The sequence below is a fragment of the Echiichthys vipera genome (assembly GCF_963691815.1).
Source record: "Echiichthys vipera genome assembly, chromosome: 12".
Classification (NCBI taxonomy): domain Eukaryota; kingdom Metazoa; phylum Chordata; class Actinopteri; order Perciformes; family Trachinidae; genus Echiichthys; species Echiichthys vipera.
In genome coordinates, this window is record NC_139837.1 from 22,417,303 (window position 1) to 22,442,666 (window position 25,364).

At 39.2% G+C, this 25,364-nt stretch overlaps 1 protein-coding gene across 2 annotated transcripts in view; it reads right to left on the bottom strand.

The window, feature by feature from the left end:
- Positions 1-25,364, bottom strand: part of slc4a11 (solute carrier family 4 member 11) — a 92,837-nt gene that overhangs the window by 10,058 nt on the left and 57,415 nt on the right. For both annotated transcript variants that reach the window (XM_083924725.1, XM_083924726.1), the window contains 9 exons: positions 18,520-18,729; positions 16,080-16,164; positions 14,204-14,329; positions 12,724-12,837; positions 11,547-11,679; positions 8,147-8,220; positions 4,603-4,831; positions 4,012-4,118; positions 1,192-1,357 (listed from right to left, as the gene is read on the bottom strand). In XM_083924725.1, coding sequence (XP_083780851.1) covers positions 1,192-1,357; positions 4,012-4,118; positions 4,603-4,831; positions 8,147-8,220; positions 11,547-11,679; positions 12,724-12,837; positions 14,204-14,329; positions 16,080-16,164; positions 18,520-18,729 — 1,244 coding nt within the window. The remainder of the gene's footprint in view (positions 1-1,191; positions 1,358-4,011; positions 4,119-4,602; positions 4,832-8,146; positions 8,221-11,546; positions 11,680-12,723; positions 12,838-14,203; positions 14,330-16,079; positions 16,165-18,519; positions 18,730-25,364) is intronic.

A 25,364-nucleotide genomic window follows, 5' to 3' on the forward strand; every position in this document is an offset into this window, starting at 1 on the left:
AGATTAGAACGTCTTCTGTGAACTACTTGATTGACAAATTTAAATATTGCAGGGTGCAACAGACCCCTGGGAGAGAATCACTGAGTCGACAATTGTTCAGTCGACTTACTGATCACCAGCCGCGTGTCCTTCTGATGTGCCCTTGAGCATGACATTGAAACCAGCCCACTGTAAATCCCTCTGGGTAAGTCTAATTTACTGGTTAGCTCACCTATTTTCCTTCAGCCAAAATGTGTGAGGAATTAGATTAAAAGATTGCTAAGTGCATGTTTATTTGCATGATAATGACAGATATTTTGAATAGATAAATTATGACAAAAAAAATAATGAAGAATTGCACAAAAAGATCTGTGCCGGTGGGGGAAAAAGTCCAAATGGTTCTTATTTACAGACAACAACAGAAGGATGTCAAGCAAATAAAAGGATGCACAAGATGAAAGAACGAAAAGAGAAAAGCAGGAACAGAAATAGACACAACTTTCTTTTCCAGCTTCTGTTCTATTGTTAGTGACACATGAGGAATGTGGTGAGGGTTAAATACGGTTTACAAACCTACAGCTAATAAAGTCTTTGAATATTGTTCTATATTATTTAGATTTGTTGTGAAGAGTATATTCGATCACAATAGTACAATTTATAAAACAATATGCAAATTGTGTTGAAAAGATCCTTAGAAATCACACTTTTTTGATGCTGTAGCAGCCGTTGTTTTGCCTTCCAGTGAATTCTTCCTAGTTTGGAACAGACATTTATATCCAATTAATTTCTTCCAGACAAATGTAGATGATAAGGGTTGAAATTTCCACTGTAGGGCTGGTTGATGGCTGCTGGCTTTAAGTCGTCTGTCCAATGCAAATTTAGCAGAACAGGGGTAAAAGCTCAACGTCGTGTTATGGCTCTGAGGCGTCTTCAGAGCTCCCCGACTGTGACAGTTTGACTCAGATGTCAAGTTTGTGGCTCAGTTAATCTTCCCTCCCTAATAGACCGGCAAAAATTCAGTTTCAGCAGATCCCAAAGGTCCTTGGTGGCTTTTTTGAAGAGTCATAGAAAAGAGTTTCAGCCTGTTAACGCACAAGAATTAGTATACCCCCTCACTAATATCATACCCTTTAACAGTATGGGTATAAAGACACATATAAGATTAAAAAAAGTCAAGTTTCCTTCTGTACATGAAGTCATCTTTGTCCTTACCTGTTCTCTGGTGCGTTGGTCAGCGAGACAACAATGTTCTGGTCGATGAAGATGAGGAGAGCGAGGAGGAAACCCAGGCCCATGGCACTGACAACATTCATGGCTGACAGACGCTCAAATGGGGCCACGTTGAAGACGGGGCGGTCGTGAACTTTAAAGACTGGAACTGTTCAAAGAAGAAGAGAAAACAATACAGTTTGTCGACAGAAGACAAATGGATACATCGATCTGGATCATATGGATCAACAATTCAATATCATCGATGCAAAGTGAAACTATCGACACATATCATCATCTTTAAGATGCAACTTTATTTTGAAATTCTCACTTAATATTAATTATTTTATGAAAACACTGTGTTGTATGGGCAGATGATGATGTCATCTCAAATTGATCGCAGGCAACTGAACTGAATCGAATACAAAGACTTTGTGATATCTGAAAATATCGTATTTCGTACTCATCGTTTGATGATTTATTAATAATTTTAGTCATTTTTCAACCAGATTCTGACCTTTTACCTTTGAGGATTTGCTGTTTTCGTCTCACTAGATGGTACATTTAAAAAAAATTTTATCTTTTATTTTAAAGATTATTTTTTGGCAGTTTTTCAAGCCTTTATTATTTAGGACACACAGGAAATGGGGTGAGAGAGAGAGGGGGGTACATGCAGAAAAGGGCTGCAGGTTGGAGTCGAACCTGTGGCCGTTACCTTGAGGACCTTAAGCCTCTTTACAAAGTCTTTGGATTTTGAAGTGTTGGATGGACAGAACAAACAATATTCCGGGGCGCAAAAAACTACACTGATTAATAGAGAAAATGATCCACACATTAATAGATAATGATAATAATCCCAATTACAAGTCAGTTTAGTTCATCAGAGAGATTGTACTTGAATGAATGTCTTCTTACTTTGTTAGACAACTGTATTTGAGGGCATGACCTGCTTGATTATGTCTCTATAATAGCTCAATTATGAACAGTAGTGACTTAAAATGGGTACAGCAATACAATTTTGTGAAGAATTTCAGCCTGAAATGTCTATACCTACTTCACAAACTCATCAGATTCCATCTTGACAAACATAACTGTCTCTAAAACCATTGTGATGACTCACATTTTCACACAAGAAAGGGTTTTCTGGGAGTAGCTGGATATCTCATTTAGGGCTGCATCCACTCAAATGCTGCTGAATTGAGTGCAGTTGGTTAAATTTAGGAAGAAATGACAATACAATAATGGGCCTATTATCACATGACTTATTGTCTCTGGATGTAAAAGAACAGAAAATTGGCCTGGCACTTAAATTTAAATTCACTTGAGGATTTGGCGCTCGCCTCTGTGTTTCGGTGTCGACCCGTGGAGAACAGCTGCTGCCTTGGCAACAATGAATGGAGACTCGAAATGATTCTAAACAATGGGGAATAAAAACTGAAAATCTCCAATGGGTTTTGGCCTGTGCCTTGATTAAGGAACATAAAAAGACAATAAAGACACCAAATAGGGGAGGCCCCGCAGTTAGACAGTCTGTCTTGGAAGTAAACAAGCTATAAGTTTGAGCCCTTTAGCAGGTTTGAGTCCAAATCTAGTAAACATACTCCCCAAACAGTATTGCACTGTCACAGAAACACAGCTTCTTAAAATGACTTTCCCTTATTTTTCATATTTAACGCAACGTTTTGAAACAAACAAGTGCTGTGCTTAGTTTCAAAGTTAAAACATTTGTTTTTGTTTGTTTTTTACAGCAAGGTGACTTGCAATACTATCTAAAGACAATAATAACAGATCTATCTCTTACAATAAACCCACCGTATGTAAGATTAAATTACTGTTAATATACATGCAGTTTGCACTAGTTACCAGCACAGAAACGCAACTGCTAATCACTTCATCATTCATTAAAAAGCTTTGAGAAAACATATGTCTGTGCATGTGGTGTGAGTTACCATGTGGGAGGAGGTATTTTGAGCGTTCAGTGTTCCTGATAATAAAGTCCTGTATATTTTCTGCATACACGATGTTAGTGAGGGACAACTGCAGCATTTTCAGTGTTTTGACAGATAATACAAAATATGAGCTATTGTGTTAGAAAATATCTGGTTCTATGATAAACACTCAAAGGTACGAGCCTTTGCACATAAAAAAGTAAAGAGGGAAGTTAACTACACCCATCAGTGAGCAGAAGCTAAAGATGAGACTTGTTTAAGAAACCTAATATAAAAGATTCTGCAGCTAAAAAAGAAATTTGAGATGCAAGAGCTCTGATTTGAGCCTCTGACTGGCTTTTTCACCATAGCAACAGCGGCTGAGGCACACGGGTATTATAGTATTTAGAAGAATCCACGATACCAAAGAGTTGAGATTATTAAATCTGGTATCAATAACATGTATCTACAGTATCCTTACTGATGCAAAATGTCTATGTTGAGAAATACTGAGGATATCATTCAAATGTTCAAATGTTGAAATTCATTGTGGGAAAAATACTTATCTATCATCTCCCCATCTTTGCAACTCTGGGACATCAAGGTCATGGATAGAATCATTACAAAGGTCACTGATACAGTAACTATCTTTATCTAAGATGTTCATATTTTTATAATGCATTCAATCTACAAATCTAAAATATCTGATGATTTGATCCCGACGATGACAATTTTTAAGTAAAAAGTAAATTATTTTGAAAAAGTGTACTTTCAGCTACCGTTTTTTGAATATATGCTTGTTGCAGGTCGTTATGATTAGACTCTTTAGTTTTATTTAGCCTAAAAAACTTCAACGCACTCTCTAGCATGTGTAGAAGCAACAAATGATACTAACGCTCAATGTCACTGAAAAGATAGGAGCCGATGAAGGAGAATATGAGAACTGAGATCGGCAGGGCGCAGTCCGACAGCACCTCCCTCACTTTGGCGTGCAGGAACGGGCTGAAAGAGAGAGAGAGAGAGAGAGAGAGAAAGAGAGTAAGAGAGAGAGAGAAAGAGAGAGAGAGAGAGAGAGAGAGAGAGAAAGAGAGAGAGACAGAGACGGGAAGAAGAGGGCGTGAGCGAGGAGAGGCATTTAATACAGGAATACAATTACTGTGGACAAGACAAGGACAATGGCTGCAACCCTGACACTGCTTAAGTACCTTGGTCAGCCTTTTGCTTACAAAATTGAATCCATCTTTGAGGTTGATTTGATTACTGGGGGCAATCAGAAGTAGAATATTAATGCTTATTAAATCACAGGCTGGAACAGAAGCTTCAACAGAAACTGGAGCTTTCTAAAAGCCCGTCTGGAAAGTTCCTGTCAGCCCGTCACTCCAGACACTTTAGAGTCGAGGCTCAACTCAGCGGTATTTGTCCCATCCAAACAAGATTTAAACTTCTCCAGTGATTTATCGCAAGAGTGCTGCACTGCTGCACGTACCTCCTTTTGAACTGGTAGAGGGTGTAGCCCATCCATAATGTCCCGAGCATCAGCAGGAGGCAGAGGACGGGCCTCTCTCGAGTGCACTGGATGACAGATTCAGGGAGGGCGTTGAGTACAAAGCTAGCTGCCATCTCGCTCCTGTTTCCCCCGATCAGGTCTCCACCCTGAGGAAAAGTCTCTATGCTGCTGTTAGCCAGAGTCGGGGCGTGGTAGTACCTGTGAAAGACTGAAGTCACATCCGCAGTGTTAAGTTCAACTGAGAAACCCCACACGACAACACCTACATACACAGATATTTAGCCAGGCTAGCAGGTTGCGACCTCAGCCAGTTGACCACTTTGCTCTAGACTGATATATGTCAATACATTTTAGACAAACAATTGCCTTGAACTTTTGTACTAAAGTCCGGGTGCAAGAGGATGAATCCTAATGAGTTTGGTGATACACTTTTCCTCTAGCGCTACCTGCAGATTGACATTCATAGTTTTGTGTGAAATGTCTAAGCTACAAGTACTACTCAACTACTCCCTGTACATGGTTTGATACCAAATACTTCCCAAATGACATGCCTGAAATTCCCCAATGAAATAGTCTATGTGACTGTAGGCTGTACCGATTAAAGAAACTCTTAGTCAGCTAACACTCATATGGTTTTGTCGACTAATTAATTAGTTGATTTAATCGACAGATCTGTAAAACTGAGCTTCTCAACAACTCTTGTGTTTAGTGGAGATATGCTCATAAGTTTCAGCAATAAACATAAAAAGTGACTTCAAACAGTTTATGTTGTTTCTGTTGCAATCAGCAGAGAAACTCTGCAGAGAGAGCTGGAGGAGAGAGAACGTCATAAAAATGAGATAAACCTCAGCTGAGCTGTGGCTCTTCACTGAAACCTGATCAACTGGCTCATAAAAAACATTCATTACACTGTTTTTGGACAATCTGCTCATGCACAGTAAATATCAAACATGATCAAAATCAACTTAATCAGAATGATGGGCAGCGGCTGGATCAAACGTCAAATGAAAAAAATCATTAAGCTGACAAAACCAAAATGATGTGCTTCTCAAGGTCAAAGATGTCAGCTACTGAAGAATATCAGACTGTTACTTTAAAAACTAAAGTGACTGAACGAGTCTCGACTTACAAATAGGTTTCTTCAGTTTTTCTATCATAGAAACAAATGCTGTTTTTCTTTTGGTGCAAATAAAAAATGTATTCAAGCCGCACTTTTATCAGCAAATGATTAAGGTAATATCTTATATAACTGCAACCAGCTTGGGATCAATTAAGTATTTCTATTCTATTTTATTCTATTCATCCAAATGCATGTGTACCATGCTGCATTACGCTGTTTCTCTGATTCTGGTTTCAGCACACATCATTTCAGTTTGTAACTTTGAGAAAGCTGGTTTGTCTTCCTTATACAACCGTAGAATGAAACACTGATGCATTTTTATTTATAAGTAGGAATGGGAATAGGAACCAGAATCATATGCCTCTGAGCTTATTAGTTCCTTTTATCAAAGCCAGAAAGTTCTTTACTGACAGTTGCACATTGCAAAACAATGACGTCAAGCTCACGCATCTACCCTGCTGGAAACTTGCAACAAAAGGAGTCTTCACAAAGAGGAAGAAATGCCCCGGAGTGTGGGGTTATAAGATTAGCGTCACACAGGTAAGCTTAGCAGTTAGTCTTTGAAAAATCTAAAAACCGAAATCAAAAAAGACAGCTGTTTGATGATATAACAGTTGTGTTGATGCTAAAGAATTATTTTTTTCCACACAGATTGAAATTGATCAGGAATCAATAAAAATTGAACCGATCATCAGAAACGATACCGGCATTAGTGCCAATAAAATGTTATCAATTCTCATCCCTATAAAGGACAAAATAAACAAACTGCTTCCTTATTTATGTTCTCTACTAAAACTATCAGTAGCTGCAACCTTTAGTCACACGGAAGAATTATGTAGCTGTACTGTTTTTGGTGAAAGTGTTTGTGCACCTTCATCTTGGTGTGAGAGTATTTTATAAGCATGGACGATTATTAATCCAGGATTAAGGGCTATTTGATCACTGAATGCACTTGTCCTGTTAACACTGCTAATTCACTGTTTGATGTAATTTGCTGTTTGTTTAAATGTGCTGCTTGTTTCTCGGCCAGAACTCCCCTGTAAAAAGAGATTCAGAATCTCAGTGGGAATATTCCTTGTACAATAAATAAAATAAACACCACAAACTGTATGAATTTATCTCTGCGCTGGCAACACCAGCTGTACTGTATTGACTCAGACAGAAATTCAGTACCCACTGGTCATAATGTAGTCTGTCTGTCTCTTCAGCAAGCATCGTGTGGAGAAATGCAACTATTTTAAATAAAAAGAATGACACACACATCCTAATCTATGAGGGACACACAAGTAGAAATAATTTCCATCATCACTTTCATTGGAGTGTGTGACCCGACTTGCTCCCTCCGCAGGCCTTTTCATCAAACCACGAGAGAGTTATGTGGCAAGCAAAGTTGTACAGAAAACTGCATACACACCTTAGAATGTATGCATTCATGTTACTGCAAAATATTTGGATGCAAAGTGTCAACAAAATGGCATAGGCTAATGTTATGGTAATGGCATATGAGCTCGGAGCGTATTTTTACAAATGGTTTCTGAAAATTGAACTACTGCACCTGCAATCTCCAAAACAGGGTCGCATTCAGAATAAATTACATTCTGCTATCGTCAACTCATTTTTTAGAAATTAAATGATGTAAAATATTTATGATATACAAAGGTGCAGTATAGGCAGGGGTGGTGTAAAATGGCTGCGGGCTGGGTTCAAAATCTGGATCGATTAATTTAGTGCATAGTATCTCTTTCTGTCGTTCCACCACAGAATGATGGAGAAGGCTCAGTTTCTTACGCACTCATTAGGGAATGGACTTGGATAAGAAGGACTGCACTTATTACATTAGCTAATTCATCAACTGTGTGGGTCTTAGTTGTCTGAGAATCTTGTTGTCTTTTCAGGGAATTAACTCTCTGGCAAGACATTTAAATTCAAAAATACGACTTGTTCTTCAATAACCACAATATTTTAAGAGATTCTTCTGAATGACAATATATATTTGCAGAAGGACAATTATAGTGGAAAGAAGCTATTTGACAGTTTTTAATTAAATGGACTAAAAGATCAGTTAAAGAGATCTTGTGACAGTCAGTCAACAAAGGATTCTTCAGTCGAGGAAAGACATACTAATTAGAGAGCGGCATGCTTAAATTCTAATTTAAAAGTGTTTATGTCGATTTATTTGAGGTTTCCCTGTCTCGGTGTAATTGGCTGTTAAAAAATCAGACTTGAGTTTGAAGCTGACACGCAGGAAGGAGACAGGACTGGTGGTGGATCTGACAGAAGGTATGATGCTAGCGTTAGCACTGGTTCTGATTAGTTAGAGCTCTTGATTTGCACAGACAAAATGTCAGGAACGTAGCAGGAAAAAGGCAATGTGAGACATCTGCCATGTGTTTGGGACCTTACTTTTGACTGTGCCTTTCACTGCATCCACCACAAACGCAATGGAGATGAACAGGGCAATGACCTCCTCTGTCGACCTGGAAAAACACAGAAACAGACAGTCACGGATGTTACAGTAGTGCATATAAAAATAAGGTGTTACAAAACTGTTATAATAATAAAAATGTAAGATTAATCATAAAATAATTACAATTCCATTCACACATGAAAAGAGAAACATTCTTTTTGCTATCTTTTAAAAAATAATTGTATTTATTGTGTAAGACACAAATGAATTAGATCTGCACTGTAATGAAACAAAATACAAAAGTGCCAAACAAAAAGGAGTGACTCAAATTAAACTGAAATTAAAATAATATGTGCCAAATTATAGTTTGCAAGTGTGTGTTTTCAGGAAATGCTTTTAAAACCAAAAATGATTTGACAGCATGTAGTGAACGTAAACACAACTAAATTCAATTCAAACTGATTGAAGAAACTGAGCAGCATTGAAACAAAAAACATCATATGAATATCAAGTTACACAAATTAAAAATAAATACATAATTTTAAACACACCAAAATGGTTAATTAAGAGCAAAAACATGAATTCATTAAAGAAAAGATTTGGGTAAATTTGCTTTCCTCATAGAGTTTAGTTGAGAGAGGGCAGAGTATTAAAGAGCCTAATGTATGTTGTGTTTTGGCAAAAGAGACACTGAAAAGGGAAGCAGATGGAAAGATCTAAAACTGGACGTGTAGGAGGAAAGCTGTCTCACACAACGTTTTCTTTAAAAACCTTGTTGTTCAAAACAGACTCTGCTGTTGAGTGAGACACTGAAAAAAAAAGAAAGAACACCTACGGATATAAAAGTAGAATTACCTCCTCGTGGTAGTCTGCCTCTGTCTAACTGTCTAGTTGCAGTCTGCACCCATGTTTGTCCAGACTTACTGTACATAATACATTACTTGGAGACTTTGAAGGAATTTCAATTTTTGGGTGAAACGTGGATGCTTCACACATCTTTGGCCCCCTTTTTGTTCGTAAAAGGTCTCTTAAAAATCTAGATGGGTAAGCATTCTTGCACGACCTTCATGTAAATGAACAGGCTTTAGATTATTTTATGTCTCTTTTTAACTCTGTTTCTGATATACAGTACATGCCTCTTTTAAAAAATGTTGCTCCTCCACCAAAAGAATAAAGCATGGAAATTGGCAAGATTTTCTGGTACAACAACCAACTGGCAAACCTTTAGGCAACTTCGCAACAAATGTACCTATTTGGCTACTTGCGGAAATAATTAATCTAAATTCTGGAAAACAATATACCGTACTCAATTACAGGGGTTTCTCCATTTTCCTCACCTGCACTCCCAAAACTAATTGATCTTAACTCACTGGTTTTAAATGACCCAATGGAGATTTGTAATGCTTTTAATAATCATTATATTAAAAGTGGTGATCTATTTGATTAATGCTAGGATAAGATCATTATGGCGCAGCTAGGGAATGTCAGTCCCTCTGCTGTTGAAAATCCTTTCAGCAGGCCAAAAAATCCTTTTTCCTTCAAACCGATATCTTGGCCGGAGGTTTTCTCTGCGTAGTGCAGTTTGAAGTGCATGAAAAGCACAATTGGTGCTGTTCAATTAGATCCTCAACTATTGAAGCTTGCCGCCCTCGTCATTGCGCGCCCCCCTGGCACACACATAATTTATTCATTTTCTCAGGTCAGATTCCAATGGTATGGAAATCAGGCCTAGTTGTGCCATTACATAAGGGAGGAAATCAAAAAGATTTGATCAATTACAGACCCGTATCAAAGCTCCCCTGTCTAGATAAGATGTTAGAATCAGTTGTAAATTAACAGCTGTTCCCTTTTCTCACCACAAATGCTGTTTTTGTCACAGCACCACTACAGCTGCAACTATTGTGATGAGTGACATAGCAACCGCTATTGACAATAACCTTTATTGTGCGCCGTTGTTCATTGATCTATCAAAAGCCTTTGACACTGTCAATCACAATATTCTTCTGGACAAACTAGCCTCCCTGGGTTTGACAATACTTCCCTAATATGGTTCCAGAGCTACCTTCACTGTAAAACTCAATGCTTAAGTGTAGCAGGTATAACATCGGCTGCTCTGGAAATAACCAATGGTGTACCACAAGGCTCCAATTTTGGCCCACTATTATTTACACTGTATTTCAATGATATCTGTTCCCCATTAGATGAGTGTAAATATCACTTTTATTCAGATGACACAATTCTGTATGCCTATGCAACCTCTGTAGAAGTCCTTCCCAAACTCGTCCTAAATGAGTCCGAGAGCTAATTCATAATTTTTTCAAAATCAAGGAAGCCTATCTTTTCAGACCATAAGAGTTTGTCCTTCAATGGTACTTCTATTGAGCGTGTTCCTAGTTATAAATACCTGGGTACTTGGTTAGATGACAGACTGTCTTTTAAAACTCATGTAGAGGAACATGCAAAAAAGGTCAAAATAAAACTGGGTGCACTATATAGAATTAGGCCATGTCTTACACTGGAAGACAGAAAACTGATAGTTCAACCAACGATTCTGTCCGTTTTGGACTATGTCTACAATGTTTATATGCATGCTGCCCCTTCAGTTTTAAAAAACACTTGACACTGTCTATCATAGTGCCATTCGTTTTATCACTTGAGATCCTTTTAAAACTCACCACTGTGCCATGTACATAAAAGTGGGGTGGCCTTCATTGTCTGAGAGGAGGGATAGGCACTGCCTTCTTATTATTTACAAAGCCCTACTTGGAAAGCTGCCTCCTTACCTTATCTCTCTGTTGAATTTCAAGTCTGCCTGCCACAGTACCCGGTCACAGAGTTTAATTTCTCTGGATATTCCATACGTAAGATCTGATTTTGGAAAACTGTCTTTTAGCTTTTTTTGCCCCCTTCAGATGGAATGTTATTCAAGAAGCTCTTAAATTAAAAATGTTTGTGTCTGTAAATTAATTTAAGAGCTTACTAAATGATATGGATGTATTTCAGTGCTTTTGTTTTAAATGAGATGGGTGTAGCTTAATTCTCTTGTTTTAATTCTCATAACTTGTACTGTTTCCTTTTTTAGTTTTACCTCTGATTTCTTTGATTTTACTCAATGTAATTACTGATGTTATGTTCTGTCCTCTTATCAGGGCATTGTTGTAAAAGAGCCTTGTGCTCAGCCAATTTCCCTGAATAAACGATGAATTATATTTAGATCTCTCCAGCACAGTTTCAAGATTAGTGTCACCAGTCCAAATGTCTCCCCTTCTGTTCCTGAGTTATGAAATATTATGATGTCACATTCAAATTGACCTTTGACCTTCTGGATAAAATGGCTCAGGGGCTCAACTGATTTTCAGAATGTAGACCATAGCTTTAAAAGTGTATGAGAAGTACCTTTTGAAGAGCTTCATGACCAGGCTCACATTGAAGATCCCTCCCAGGATAAGGAAGAGGCAGTTCCACAAACCGATGCAGGCGTAGAAAGCTGGGAAGTCCAGGTTGTAGTCGTCACAGATTCCTCGGATCACTGCATTTGTACACAGACACAAAAACATAGAAAAAATGAACACAGATCATAAAACATATGAGACATTACTAGTATGTATTAGCAACATGCTCTAACAACCTCAGAACTGAACACACACACACACACACACACACACACACACACACACACACACACACACACACACACACACACACACACACACACACACAAACAGAAAGGGAAATCCATGCTTTTCATTCAAACATGAAAAGGACAAAGGAATAGTAATGGGTTTGTTGAAATCAAAACGATTTAGTTGTAATCTTGAGCAGATTTGTGTACAGATGAGTTACAACTTTACAAACAAGCCATTGTTCTGCTCAGATGGGCTGCTAGAAATGTACTATAATTATCCCCATGAGAAGAACATTTCTAACCCATTTACTTCAAAGATCATCTCACCACAAACAGCTTTGGTATTAAAACTACATCTTGGCATCGGGTTTGCTGCTTTTCCTCATCACTGCCTGCTTCTGCAGCTTCTAGGCATCAAGATCGTTTAAATTCAACCAACCAAATTCTGCTGTTAAACTAAAACCTAACCAAACAAATTCTGCTGTTGGGTTAAAATCTAATAACCAAACCTGCGATAACTCTATATAAAGTTTACGTGTTCATATTAAAGATTCAAGATTCTTTTACTCATCATATGTGATCAGTGAGTTTCTTTAACCGTAGGTGCGTGAAACCAACCATTACATAACATCAGTGATATAAAAAGTTATTTTCTTCATTCCGAAAAAAGATTTTGGAGATATGTGCTTTTTGCTCGACTGCACCAAGAACTCTCATTAGGGGGCATATGTGTGAACAGCTAAATTACTTCACATGGTGGTGTTTTCTGGTAAAAGCAGGAGCAGACGAGGACATAACAGTTTCTAGCTGCAGTTCTAAACGGTTGGTTGCCTTCTTCTCTTGATTTTTGATGTAATCTTCTTAGTGCGCCACCCACCCCTCCAGAAACTGTGAAAAGATAAGTGTATTTTAGCTGAGCTGAGCTGAATGAAAGTGGGGAATGCCTACCGCTTATGAAGATGGCAAGGGGAGCTGTGGTTAGAGGGATGACTAGAGGAGAGCCGGCGAACAAGGAATAGATGACCCCGCCGATGCTTTGGCCGATGATGGTCTTCCGGACATCTGGACAGAGAGGACACACAGATAAAACTCAGGAGGACTGATGTGTACTAATGAATGTTTCTTCAGTAGAAGCAGAAGCTGAAGTAAATTAGATGTGTAACCGGGATGGTTTGGATTTTTTTAATTAGTCAGTTTATTACCTATAAAAGCAGGCAGGAGTCCCAATATGGAAGCTAATCAATTTATTTATTTTAGCCATCTAAAAAAATCAATATCAGTTTAAGTGTATGCTATATTTAGAATATTTTCACAGCTTTCCCTTGCCGTCAGACAACCCTGATTAAGTTAATGGGGTTATCTACGCTCTCTTCAAAGCCACCAGACTCCTTTGACAAAAACAGTAATTTTACCTCACCGAGCACAGGAGTTGCTGATCTACTGCTGCCTTGATCGGTTAGTTTTTTGTGTTTTTGTGTGACTTTAGTGTTTTGAAGGGTCAGTAACAAACAAAACTGACAAACTATCTGATCGAGACAGCCGTAGACAACAACAACGCTCACGTTCTGTGAAGTAAAATTACAGCTTTTGTCAAAGGAGTCAAGTGGCGTTGAAAGATAACAGATAACAGCTTCAGTTTTTGATGTGTGAACTTAAACAGGGCTGTTTGACAGAAGCAGGGATATTTTTTGGTGAGCCTTTCTTTTTAAGTCGATAAAATACATTTAGCTGCTGCCCCTGTCCACAGCAGCACATTGCTTTGTTTCCTTGCCTGTCGTCTTGCCTGGGGTGTGCCGACCACCATCTACTGCAGGTAAAACACTGACTATGGATAAGTACCTCATACAACCCTACTTCACTTTAAGATGATGCAAAACACTTTAATTTTTTTAATTGTGCAATAACTGTTTCCCCCACTTAAGTTCAATAATTAAATGTTAATGCTCATTTCTGTCATATACAGTCATACATATTTTATCTTATATATTTCCTCTACATTAAACTTATCTGATTTCATTTTCCGTGAATTTTATTTTATCTGTATTCTTACATCTACTTCATATATATTTAACTAAGAGTTTATTATTTACTGTTTATTGTTTTTTATACTTTATTTATTTATTTAGCTAAGAGGTAATGGTTATCTTATACTGTATTTTTTATACCTCCCTCATGTTTTTGTAAGCTGCTGAAAATTCAATTTCCTTGAGGGTGTCATCCCAACGTGTTCAATTAAGAGAAGTCTAAGTCTAAAATATGTTGTTTGTTTAGCTGGAGTTTGAAACAAAATTAATTTCCCCCTAGGATTATTAAAGTATTTCTGATTCTGGTTCTGATTTTATACCCATTTTAAACTTTAAACGTCTCTCACACTGACACAGAATTTTTCCCCCATATGTGAGTCTGTGGAGAAAATACACCAGTATACCTATCTCGCCGCGTGTGCTCTCGTCATTGAGGGAGCCGAAAGCGATGGCGGGGAGGAGGATGGCAATGTAGAGGAAGATGGCTGTGGTCATGTACTTCAGCAGGGTTTTATTACTGCCAACTATACCTGAGGGGAGACAAACACATGAGTCATATTCACCTCATAATGGAGGGGATGAGGCTCAACACTTTAATTCCAAAAACGACAAAAGCATTAACAGAATTCATCATATAGAGCCTCCACAATAAAGAACATCCAGTATTTACAGCAAATCTATTCCACAAAGGTTTACACTACATACTGCTTTTTATTTTTTAATACAAGTCGGTATTGTGCCTTTCATCATTTTTAAGATTTGTTATCCCTTTTTTCCAAATGCTGGATAGCTCATTTTATTTCAAAACACTTTAATTGGGCTCTAATGTGATCACAATGATTTTGGTCCTGTGACCTTCACAAGATGATCCTTATCTGATGACACTCACAAGACACAAGTATCTTAAGTTTGTAACAGCCTCATGAATGTGTTTGGATATTATGAGTGGGGAACGGACTGAAAGAGAGCAGCCGAGAAGCTAGAGAACTCCTCCTTAAATGTAATTTACTCAGTTGTTTTGCACAATCAAGGTCAACTGAGCCCATTTATCAGGTTTAATTAAGCCGTTCCAAACACTCTAAAACAACAACTCTGAGGTTTTTTTTATCCTGACCGATAGCCAATCCTCATTAACCTATCATTAAACGTAAGCAGGCAAGCAACTGAGTCTCAGTTCACCCGTCTGGGAGAGCTAGCAGCCATGATGGGCATTGTTGTGGACACATAGGGCCACCTTCCCATCATCAATTAGTTTAGCTACAACGTCGTCAGCTCTGTGTCTGCCTGGAATACTCTGTTAGTGGGATGCCAATTTAATCTGCCAGCCCTACAGTTGTTGATATAGTGGTGTGAGTCACATAGCTTTCCGATGTAAGCGCTGTCCAGCAGTCGCTCATGAGAGCCAAAAAAATGCATTTAGCTAATGCTAAATTAATAAAAGGAATATAAATATTAGTGGCAAACTCAATTCAGTAGTAGGTGATGAGCTCAAAGTAGAGTTAATACTGCCTTCATGAGAAGCTCTTCTTAAACATAACCTTATCAGCCAGGCAAAGTGTATTTGTTTTCATAATTTGTAGCACTACCAAGTTGCATTTCATACAAATATAATATTGCTTATTGGATAAGCTTTCCAATAAGCTACTCCAATGAAAGGCACACGTTGCTCCTACGAGTTGTATTGAAGAAATATATGAAATATTTTTGGGACTTTTTTCACTAACCATGCAACAAAATGATATCAAAATGTTTTCAATGTACAGTTTTTAACAACGTAAGCTATTAAGTGAGTATTAAACAGTCAAATTTATTATTGTCGTTTAACGGCTGATTATTATCTCTACTCAATTTCTCTTGCAGTAATGGAAACTAAAAAACATTCAGATGTATCTATTTTTCTCTTTTGTAAAAAAACAACATTCTAAATGTCAAGCAGCATGTGTGTATTTGTTTGATGACAGACGAGAAACGTTTTCACACATTTGCTGAGGGAATGATCTGATGAGTCAATAAAAAAAAAAACACCTGAGATTGCAATGGGAATATGTAGGGCAATGTCCTTGCTGATGACTTGGGAAATCACAATAATATTGGAAGTACGGGGGAACATGTGGAAGCAAGAATTATTTTAGCAGGGGACAACCCAAGATGTGACACAGATGGAGCACAGATGTGACTGATGTAAAGGGTGACAGACAAATGAGGAGCTGCCAGAGGCTCCTCAATGTAGCATATTAAGGCAGATGATTCACTTTCACTACAAGTCAGGGTCCAGCCTACCATCTGTGAAGTCAGAGGGGTAGAAAGGCAATCGACGACACAGGTCTTCATAAATCCCCCGGCCGGCTTTTAAGAAGTCTTGACACTGTGGACAGAAGGGAAAAGGTTAGACAAACAGCTCAGTATCAGGAGGAGCAGGTTGCACATAAAGACATGTGAGTGTTTGATAGCTACAGGCAAGGACAGTAATGTCATGTTTCCGTTTTCTGGTTTGGCTCGGCTCAACCTCGAAAACAGCAGTAGTTTGCTTTTCCATTGTAACGGACTACCTGCTCAAAGACGTATCTTCAGTGGCGTGGCGTTTTTAGGACAGGCTCATGGTAGCTCTGTGTATTTTTGTATTTTTAAATACTAGTATTTTGAAAGTATTTCTCAGGTCGATCTTCTGTGTTTTTGTTCAGGTGGTCTGAACAGAGCTCTGTCCCTGGGGACCGCCAGTAACAACAACCTAAGAAGTTGTTGTATCATGAAAAGTGCCCAAATTCACAAATACAGTACATAGGATATTACCACAGACATGCCTGTTTCTTACATTGCAATGTCTGCTGTTGTTATGCATGCATTCTGCAATCTGAAAATGACCCATTTAAAAGATTCAGCTAAGAGACGGGTGATTCCACAGGGGGGCTTTTTTACGAAAGCTGATTCTAAAATCTTAAAATTTAACACGATAGTCCTAGAAAAGCTTCAATTGCGTAATCCAAAACAAAGTAAGCAAATCAGCGGGACCACATTTACACGTACATTTAATCAAGATCCAGATGATCAAGAATGACAGAGATGACAGCAGCAGCATGGGATAGAAGATTTAGTGTATTTTTAGAGACGTCAAGAGGAGGACGATAGGGAAAGAGCCACTTGAATCACAAGGAGACATGAAGTGCTTCTTAAAAAGATGAGCTTTCAGGTCACAGAAGATAGGGAGTAAATGAGCAGTCCTGACTGAGCTTATTAAGCAAATTATCCAATTACCCAATGTTTTCTTGTTGAACATAGCATTACGCAATCAAATGGAACGAGGTGACAAAGAGGTGTGTGTGTGTGTGTGTGTGAGTAGGTAAAGCCCCTTGGTAAAATTCCTGCCTCATTTGTCATCCTAAAAAAAGTTTTGACGTTGTTTGGCAGAACAAAGCAATTTAACTCAACGTAAGCAACCTGAAAACAAACAGCATCAACATCTCTTCTTTTCTCCCTCCCTTGGCTAGTTTCATGAAGCCACACATGCTTGTTCAACAAGAATTGTTCATCCATTAAATCCCTATACATCATGGAATCATTTATTATTACAAGCGCGCCTGTGTGCGCGGGGTCTGATCACTCGCTTTTGGCTCAGGTTCGATAAACAAAAGCCTTAGAGAGGAATTACTGTCCACCTGTTTGCCATTCTTTATGATCGGTCGATAGAGAGGCAACGGGAGGGAAAATACATAAAAACACAACGATTTGGCCTTGTTTTTTTTAAAGGTACAGGAAAGTGGTGTGTTCTTGCTTGAAATACGGTCTCTTTTCCTGTTCTTTTCTCTCTCATTTTATCATTTCTTCTTGATATCACTTGCTCTCTCTCCCCCATCTACCATCCCTTTTTTACCCGTCTGTCTCTCCCCATATATCCCTTTTTCACTGAGTGGCACTGAGCCTTTCAAGCCCTGGGATAAACACCTAACAAAATCCTCCACCATAAAAACAAAAAAACAAAAGGGGAAATGTCTGGGAGCCCTGGCCTGTCAACAACAACATTAGGAGGAGATGTTGGTGTGTGGCATTGAGCAGAGCCCCTCTGGAGGTGTGTGTGTGTGTGTGTATGTGTGTGCGCGCGCATATGCATGTGTAGCTAAGGGGTGGTGAGTTCTGACAGGACTGTGAGAGATGTAAGGTCATTTGCCCACTGAGGAGGCCTGGCAGGAGTTGATTCTGATTGATTAGGGAGAGAGGAAAGACAGAGGAGTCAAACCAGCCGAGCGAGCAGGAGAAGGAGGAGGAGGGGGAGGACGAGGAGGTGGGGGGTTAGAAATGGAGAAGGAGATGGAAACAGATTTTTTTAAGAAGGTTGATATGTGTAAATTAATGTGCATAGTTTCCTTTCCCTACAGAGGACTGTAAAGAAATGAGATGACAAAAAGTGAGTGAAAGGTGAGGGAGGAAGAGAGGATGAGAAACATTCAGAAAATACCTGACATGTAGAGGAATAATTAGAGTGTTAACCAATCACAAACCTCATCTCGGGGCACTATAACTTATAACGGCATCAACTGGATCTGCCCCACACACACACACCAACACACAGACACACAGACACACACACACACACACACACAGACACACACACACACACACACACACACACACACACACACACACACACACACACACACACACACACACACACACACACACACACACACACACACACACACACACACACACACATGCTGCTGCTAACCTTGAGGGGCTTGTGACTGCGGGGGTCGGTCTCCTCCTTCCCCAGAGCGGTGGGCAGCTGGTTGGTTGCCGTCAGCTGGTGCCTCTGGAACACCAACGCCTCCTTAAACTCCTCCTGCGTCTTCGTCTCCAGCAGCTTCTGCCTGAAGGAGATGTCAGAGAAGAGGGTGGCGAACGTCCTACCCAGCTCCATTGCTGTCTTCGTGCTTTTCTGTGGGAGAGCATGTGGAAGTGGTTGTGCTTTAAAAGAACGTCTCAATGGCTCCTTTGCTTAAACCAGTAGAAACAAGGTGTAAACACAACACTAACATATCACCTCGTGGATGTGTTGGACTTTAGCAAACAGTTGCTCTTTAAGCATAACGCAGACACAGACAAAAGCTAACATTCATTTGTGTCCAGCTGATGAACGAAGTCCAATATTCATTCACCTTTCAGATGTTTTTGGTCTTCGACTCTTAAGGAAGAAATCTTACCAGCTCAATGTTTTACCAGCTAACCACTAATCTCCGTTTGGTGCTGAGCAAGTAGCATACAGTGGCTTTTCAGAGCTCTTTCTGAGAATACAAGTTCCCCGTGGCGCAAAATGGAGCTGATGAGAGCGGTGGAGGGAATTGAAACAGTAAAGTTGCGGACCAGAAAACAAAAACAATAAGCTGAAAGAAGCTGCAAAGTTCTGTCAAACAAAGGGGAACTGCATAGTCAAAATATAATTCTCTGTGGGTTACTACCATTGACCTCTTTCACATAACACAAAGTCATTTCATCCATTGTTAAAATAGAAATGTTGATGACTGCAGCATTGATTTCAATTGTTGAAACATTTAATTCAAAAGTGCTATTAAAATTAATAAATAAAAACAAAAAAAAAGCGTATAAAATCACAATCTTAAAATGTATCCCCCAAAAATGTTTTCAGAGTCATATTGTTTTTCTTTGATTGGTTGATCTACTGTCAAAATAAATTAAATCTTGTGACTAGCCAAAAGCACACATTATCATTTGGTAAATGTATGTATAAATTGCCTCTCAATTCAATGTATCATTATATTATACCCTAAGATTGCGATATAAAAGCAATCACAGCTAAAAAAAAAATGTCATCATCGAATGTCTTTCAATTAGGAATGAGCAACAAGAACTGGTTTCTAGTTGAGAACCGATAACAAATTGGAATCAGAATCGGATGCCTGCTGGTGGAAACACCAGTAATATGCTAAAACATCTTTCCACGCAACATGGACTTAAATTCCAGGAATGACATGCACAGTATTTGACTCTATGCCAATGCTTTCCAAATGAGCAGCACGTCTGTTACAGAAGATAAATATCCTGTTATGATAACATTAGCACCATGCAGGTGGGCTAAGCAGATTTTTTCTTTGACTAAGAAAACCTGAATGAAAACTAATCCTGTACAAATATTGTCTCCTTTCACCTACTCTGTGTTCAGACTCTGAGATAATAAATTCAATTCAATTCAATGTTCAATTCAATTTTATTTATAGTGCCAATCCTAACAAAAGTTATCTCAGGACACTTTACAGAGTAGGTAAAGACCACACTCTGTGACTTACTTATGATTTACATAGACCCAAAAATTCCTCCATAGAGTACGGTGGCAACGAAAACCCTACAACAGGCAAGAATGTCGGACAGACCCCTCTATGTCCTCCATAGAGCTTGGTCATCTGTCTTGACATAATCATCTTAAAAATAACAACATTGCTAAGGGCTCGTAAGCCCTAGCTGTAAGCTTTATCAAAGAGGAAAGTTTTAAGTTTACTCTTAAATATGGGGACAGTGTCTGCCTCCTGAACAACACTTGGGAATTGGTTCCACAGGAGAGGAGCTTGGTAGTTGAAGGCTCTGCCTCTTATTCTACTTTTGGATACTCTAGGAACGACAAGTAGCCCTGCATTCTCAGAGCGCAGTGATCTAGTCGGGTAATACGGTACTATGAGCTCTTTAAGATATGACGGAGCCTGACCAATAAGAGCTTTGTAGGTAAGGAGAAATATTTTAAATTATATTATAGATTTTACAGGTAGCCCGTGCAAAGAAGCTAAAACAGGAGAAATATGTTCTCTTCTATTTGTTTTAGTTAGTACACGAGCTGCAGCATTTTGGACCAACTGGAGACTCTTAACAGACTTATTGGAGCAGCCTGATAATAAGGAGTTGCAGTAGTCCAGCCTAGAAGTAACAAATGCATGGACTAGTTTTTCTGCATCTTTCTGAGACACAATGTTCCTAATTTTCCCAATATTACGCAGGTGAAAATATGCAGTCCTTGTCGTTAGTTTTATGTGAGAATCGAAGAACATATCCTGATCAAAAATAACACCCAGATTCCTTACTGTGGTGCTGGAGGACAACACAACATCATCCAGAGTAATAATGTCTTTAGCTATTGAGTTTCGGAGGCCTTCGGGGCCAATTTCAGTTTTGTCTGAGTTTAACATCAGAAAATTGCAGGTCATCCAGCTTAATGCACATTTGAAGTTTATCTAACTGATCGATTTCTTCTGGTTTGATCGACAACTATAATTGTGTATCATCAGCATAACTATGAAAATTTATGGAGTGCTTCCTGATAATATTTCCTAAGGAAAGCATATATAAGGTAAATAGAATCAGTCCAAGGACAGAACCCTGAGGGACTCCGTGACTGACTTTAGTGTGCATGGACGATTTGACATTAACATGTACAAACTGAGATCTATCTGATAAATATGACTTAAACCAGCTCAGTGCTGTTCCTTTAATGCAGATCAGATGCTCCAATCTCTGTAGCAGGATGTGATGGTCAATAGTGTCGAAGGCAGCACTAAGATCTAGTAAAACAAGTACAGAAACAAGTCCTTTGTCTGAAGCTATTAGAAGGTTGTTAGTAATTTTTACCAGTGCTGTCTCAGTGCTATGATTCATTCTAAATCCTGACTGGAAATCCTCAAATAACTCATTATTATGTAAAAAGTCACACAGCCGATTGGCGACTAATTTCTCGAGGATCTTAGAGAGAAGGAACATCTAATATAACCACATTAAAGGTGACAGGTTTGGAGCTGGGTGTTTGGTACATAATCCTACGTCTGTTACAAATAATGCCGTCACAAGTCACAGAGTGATGGTAATAATGTCCTGGGAGGCTCTGAGACAATGTGCCAGGGCGGCCTTGTTAGCCAGGTGGTGAGGAAACCAACATAGCTGGGCTCAGTGTGAACAGCAGCAGCTGCAGCAAACAGAATAACCAAAGCCTTTAAGCTTTTTCACAGTGGTAACTGAATTTCAACCAGAGCTGAGAGAATGGGTCGTAATTAATCTGAAGGCACACAATACTGTAGGCTTGAGAGGCAGCTCTGTAAGACTGTGTGCTTTGAGATACTGATAACATGCTGATGTGGACAAGTAACATTTTTTGACCTGATGACCGTACTGAGCTATTTCTGAATGAAGCTATGCTATATAATGTCCTCTGCACCGGTGACAGCCTGTCTGTCACTAACACACTTCTTCTTCTTTTTTATTATTATTATTTTTTTGTCAGTTTTTCAAGCCTTTATTTTATATAGGACAGACAGGAAATGTGGTGAGAGAGAGACGGGGAGAAATGCCGCAAAGAGCCGCAAGTCGGACTCAAACTCGCGGCTGCTGCCTCAAGGACCTTCAGCCTCTGTACATGGGGCGTCTGCTCTAACCACTCAGCCACCAGCCGCCCCAACACACACTTTTTGACAATAACCAGAAATTTTAAGGTGGAGTGTTTTCTTTCATGTTACTTGTACATGAGTTGATGTCAAAATACAGGGGGAACTGAAATGCAGCATATGTAGTTTTTTTTAACCTGCAACACAGACTCGTCAGTAGTGCGTGGCTGCTGCCAGCTTCACTGTGTGCACACAGTTTTGTTAAGTGATAATGCGGTTGGTTTTGCAGGGTTTGGAAGCTGTGCTGCCTAAATTTTCCCTCTGATATAATAAGGTATTTATCTTAATCATTTTTAAACAGATTGAACTTTTCTTTTGTCCATAATGCTACTTTGGCTAGACCAGAGAAAACATTCTCAGAGACAATCTGTAACCAGAAAGTAGCAGGTCAGTTGGTCTCCATGCTGTCATGTCTCTCACATCTCCATTACGCTGTTGTTCTCTCTATAAAACTGTCTATGCACGCTTAACAATCAATTTGATTGGCTCAATTGCTGAAGCTATTGACATATTAACTGGCTTAGCTGCATCTGCAGGCTATAAGCGCGACCGTCAACTGTTTATTATCATTATGATAAATGAGTCACTGATCTGGTCACTTGAGGAAAAGTTAGGGGATCACCAAAGCTATTGGGATACATCTACTGGAAAAAGGGAACACCTGCACACTTAATCAATTCATTTTTTATCCTATGTGGATCTTGGTCAGGTCAGAAAAGACATTGGTACATCTACTGTGAACCAGTGAGTGTCTGTACAAAATTTAAATTGGATCAGTAGGATTTATTCTCTTGATCTGAAGGTCACTAGTTTGATTAAACATACCGACTGGGATGATGTGGGTATGCAAAATGACTATTCGTGAGTTCATTGTGAGTAAGGCTGTGCCTTCGGCATCAGAGACTGAGGGCAGTTTGTCTTAACTAACAAAAGAGCTTGAGGAGTTTCTTTGAGGGCAAAAGCACATGGATGAGTTGAAAAGCCCTTTCAGACGTGTTTAACCGAGTGAATGAGAAAAACAGCGTTTTTGAAGAAAGGTCATGTCTGTTCAGCACATTCATGCTGGGTAAAGAAAAGGAGAAAAAAAGCCACAGATGCTGTAAAGCTCTTTAAATGGTGGGTGATGGAAATGGTCCACCCATACACACACACTAGAGTACATACATTCGCCAACCAAAGGAATTCGTATTATCATTATCATCATGCCCCTTCAAAGATATTTTTTGTAGAACCAGTCACCATCAAGGATAATTGAGACATAATAGTGCTTTATGTTTACTTGGGGCTTAGATTAATGTCTCTGAGAATGCCATTAGTGGTTTTGATTGCATGCCTCCCGGACTGGCAAGGAGGGCGCTGGAAGCATTGGGGAGAGAGGCACGAACACAGGAGGGCTCATGGGAAAAAAAGAGGTAGAAACCAAACAAAAACAAGCAAACAAAAACATGATGCAGTTAGCTGAGGCATCGCTGATTGCCAAGGTCACTCTAACCCCCTGGTGGTTCCACAATTTGATGGTGGGTTCGGGAAATGGCATGGGAGGGAAATACCAAGCTAAAAGTAGGCCCAGTATGAAGCAGAGGGGGGTGAGGTTTGGAGGTTTCCATCAGGAGAGGGGCAACAATCAGTGCCATCTGAAGACAGGAGAGTGAAGTGTGTGTGTGTGTGTGTGTGTGTGTGTGTGTGTGTGTGTGTGTGTGTGTGTGTGTGTGTGTGTGTGTGTGTGTGTGTGTGTGTGTGTGTGTGTGTGTGTGCATGCGTGCGTGCGTGTGTTTGTTTAAAGTTCAGGATGAAGCAGTGGCGGACAGGCGAGCTGAGTGGTTTGATGGGAAGTAGAAAGCGTTCATGTTTTGGTGGGAGAGAAGGGTATTACAGGATATGTGGCAACCTCCATCGGCTTCAGTAAGCTCTTCAGAGCTGAAGAAAACAGCAATCCAACAGGTTCAGCCAACAGGACATTCGCGCCCACACAAAACACTCTGAGAGCTCTGGATTGAGTTCAGTTCAACAGACATTTGGCAGTTAAGCAGCTATATCAGTAGCACTTCCGATATATTACTGAATTAAAAAATATAAAGCGAGACAAATTGGTAGTAAATGACCTTGAAATGAAAATCAATGCTCTGAGTGGGGGGAAAAACAAGAGCCAATCGCAGTGTACTTTTTTTCTTTCAGTTTTTTGAATACAGATCCTTTAAAGCTAGCCACCCTCCTACAGTTTATGAAAAAAATCAAGCCAGTGGTGGTTTGGCTAGGAAGACATATTTTAAAACTACCATTTACAGCCCAAACAAATTACTTTAATTACTGTGTTGTGTTTTCTACCTAGTTGTCCTTTTACTATAAATTACATTCATTTTTATTATTTTGTGAGATGTCATCATCACGACAGGATATTGTTCAGATGTGGGGACTAGAGCCTTCTTGCAGCAAAAGGCACAACAGACTTTTAGAGCGTGGAGACATAAAATCCTGTTCAAAATCAGTTTAAAACTATGGCAACCTCTAGCTCAACTGGTACAAAACCTTGGCTGCAAGTCATCCCCTCTCTCCACGCTTCCCTGTCAGGTATATTTACTTTCTCATAAATGGACAACAAGACCAAAATATAATATAATAAGCCTGTGAATGTTCTCATTCGTCCAGGTCATCCTTATCCTCAAAGCAATTTCAGTCAAAAGAAAATGGACTGGTTATTTATCTAGGAACCTTTCGGACCAGTCTCAGCCTGGTCAGATGCGTACATGAACTGATGAAGCCTCTTGGATGAGAGGTGAAACGTCTTCCTAGACAAATAACCAAGTCCAGTTGCTTTTGAATGAAATTGCTTTGAGGATATAATAAGTTTAAACAAATCTGGGTAGTTTGGGATAAAATATGCAAAAGCAAAAAACAAAAAAGGTGATCCTTATTTAATTCAATATTTTAATGTAGACCTAATTGGGCTCATGGCAGGTGGCTGACTGTATCTGCAGTTGCAAGAGCAGAGTCGTTTTATAAATCCCAAAAAGTTAGAACTGTTGAACCAAATATACCTTTCCTTTTAAGTAGCTGTACAGTAGCTGAAAACAGAGCAGGAGGGTAAGCAAATGATGAATTAGCTGTGCTATGGTAGTGGGATGCTTACATTGATCAC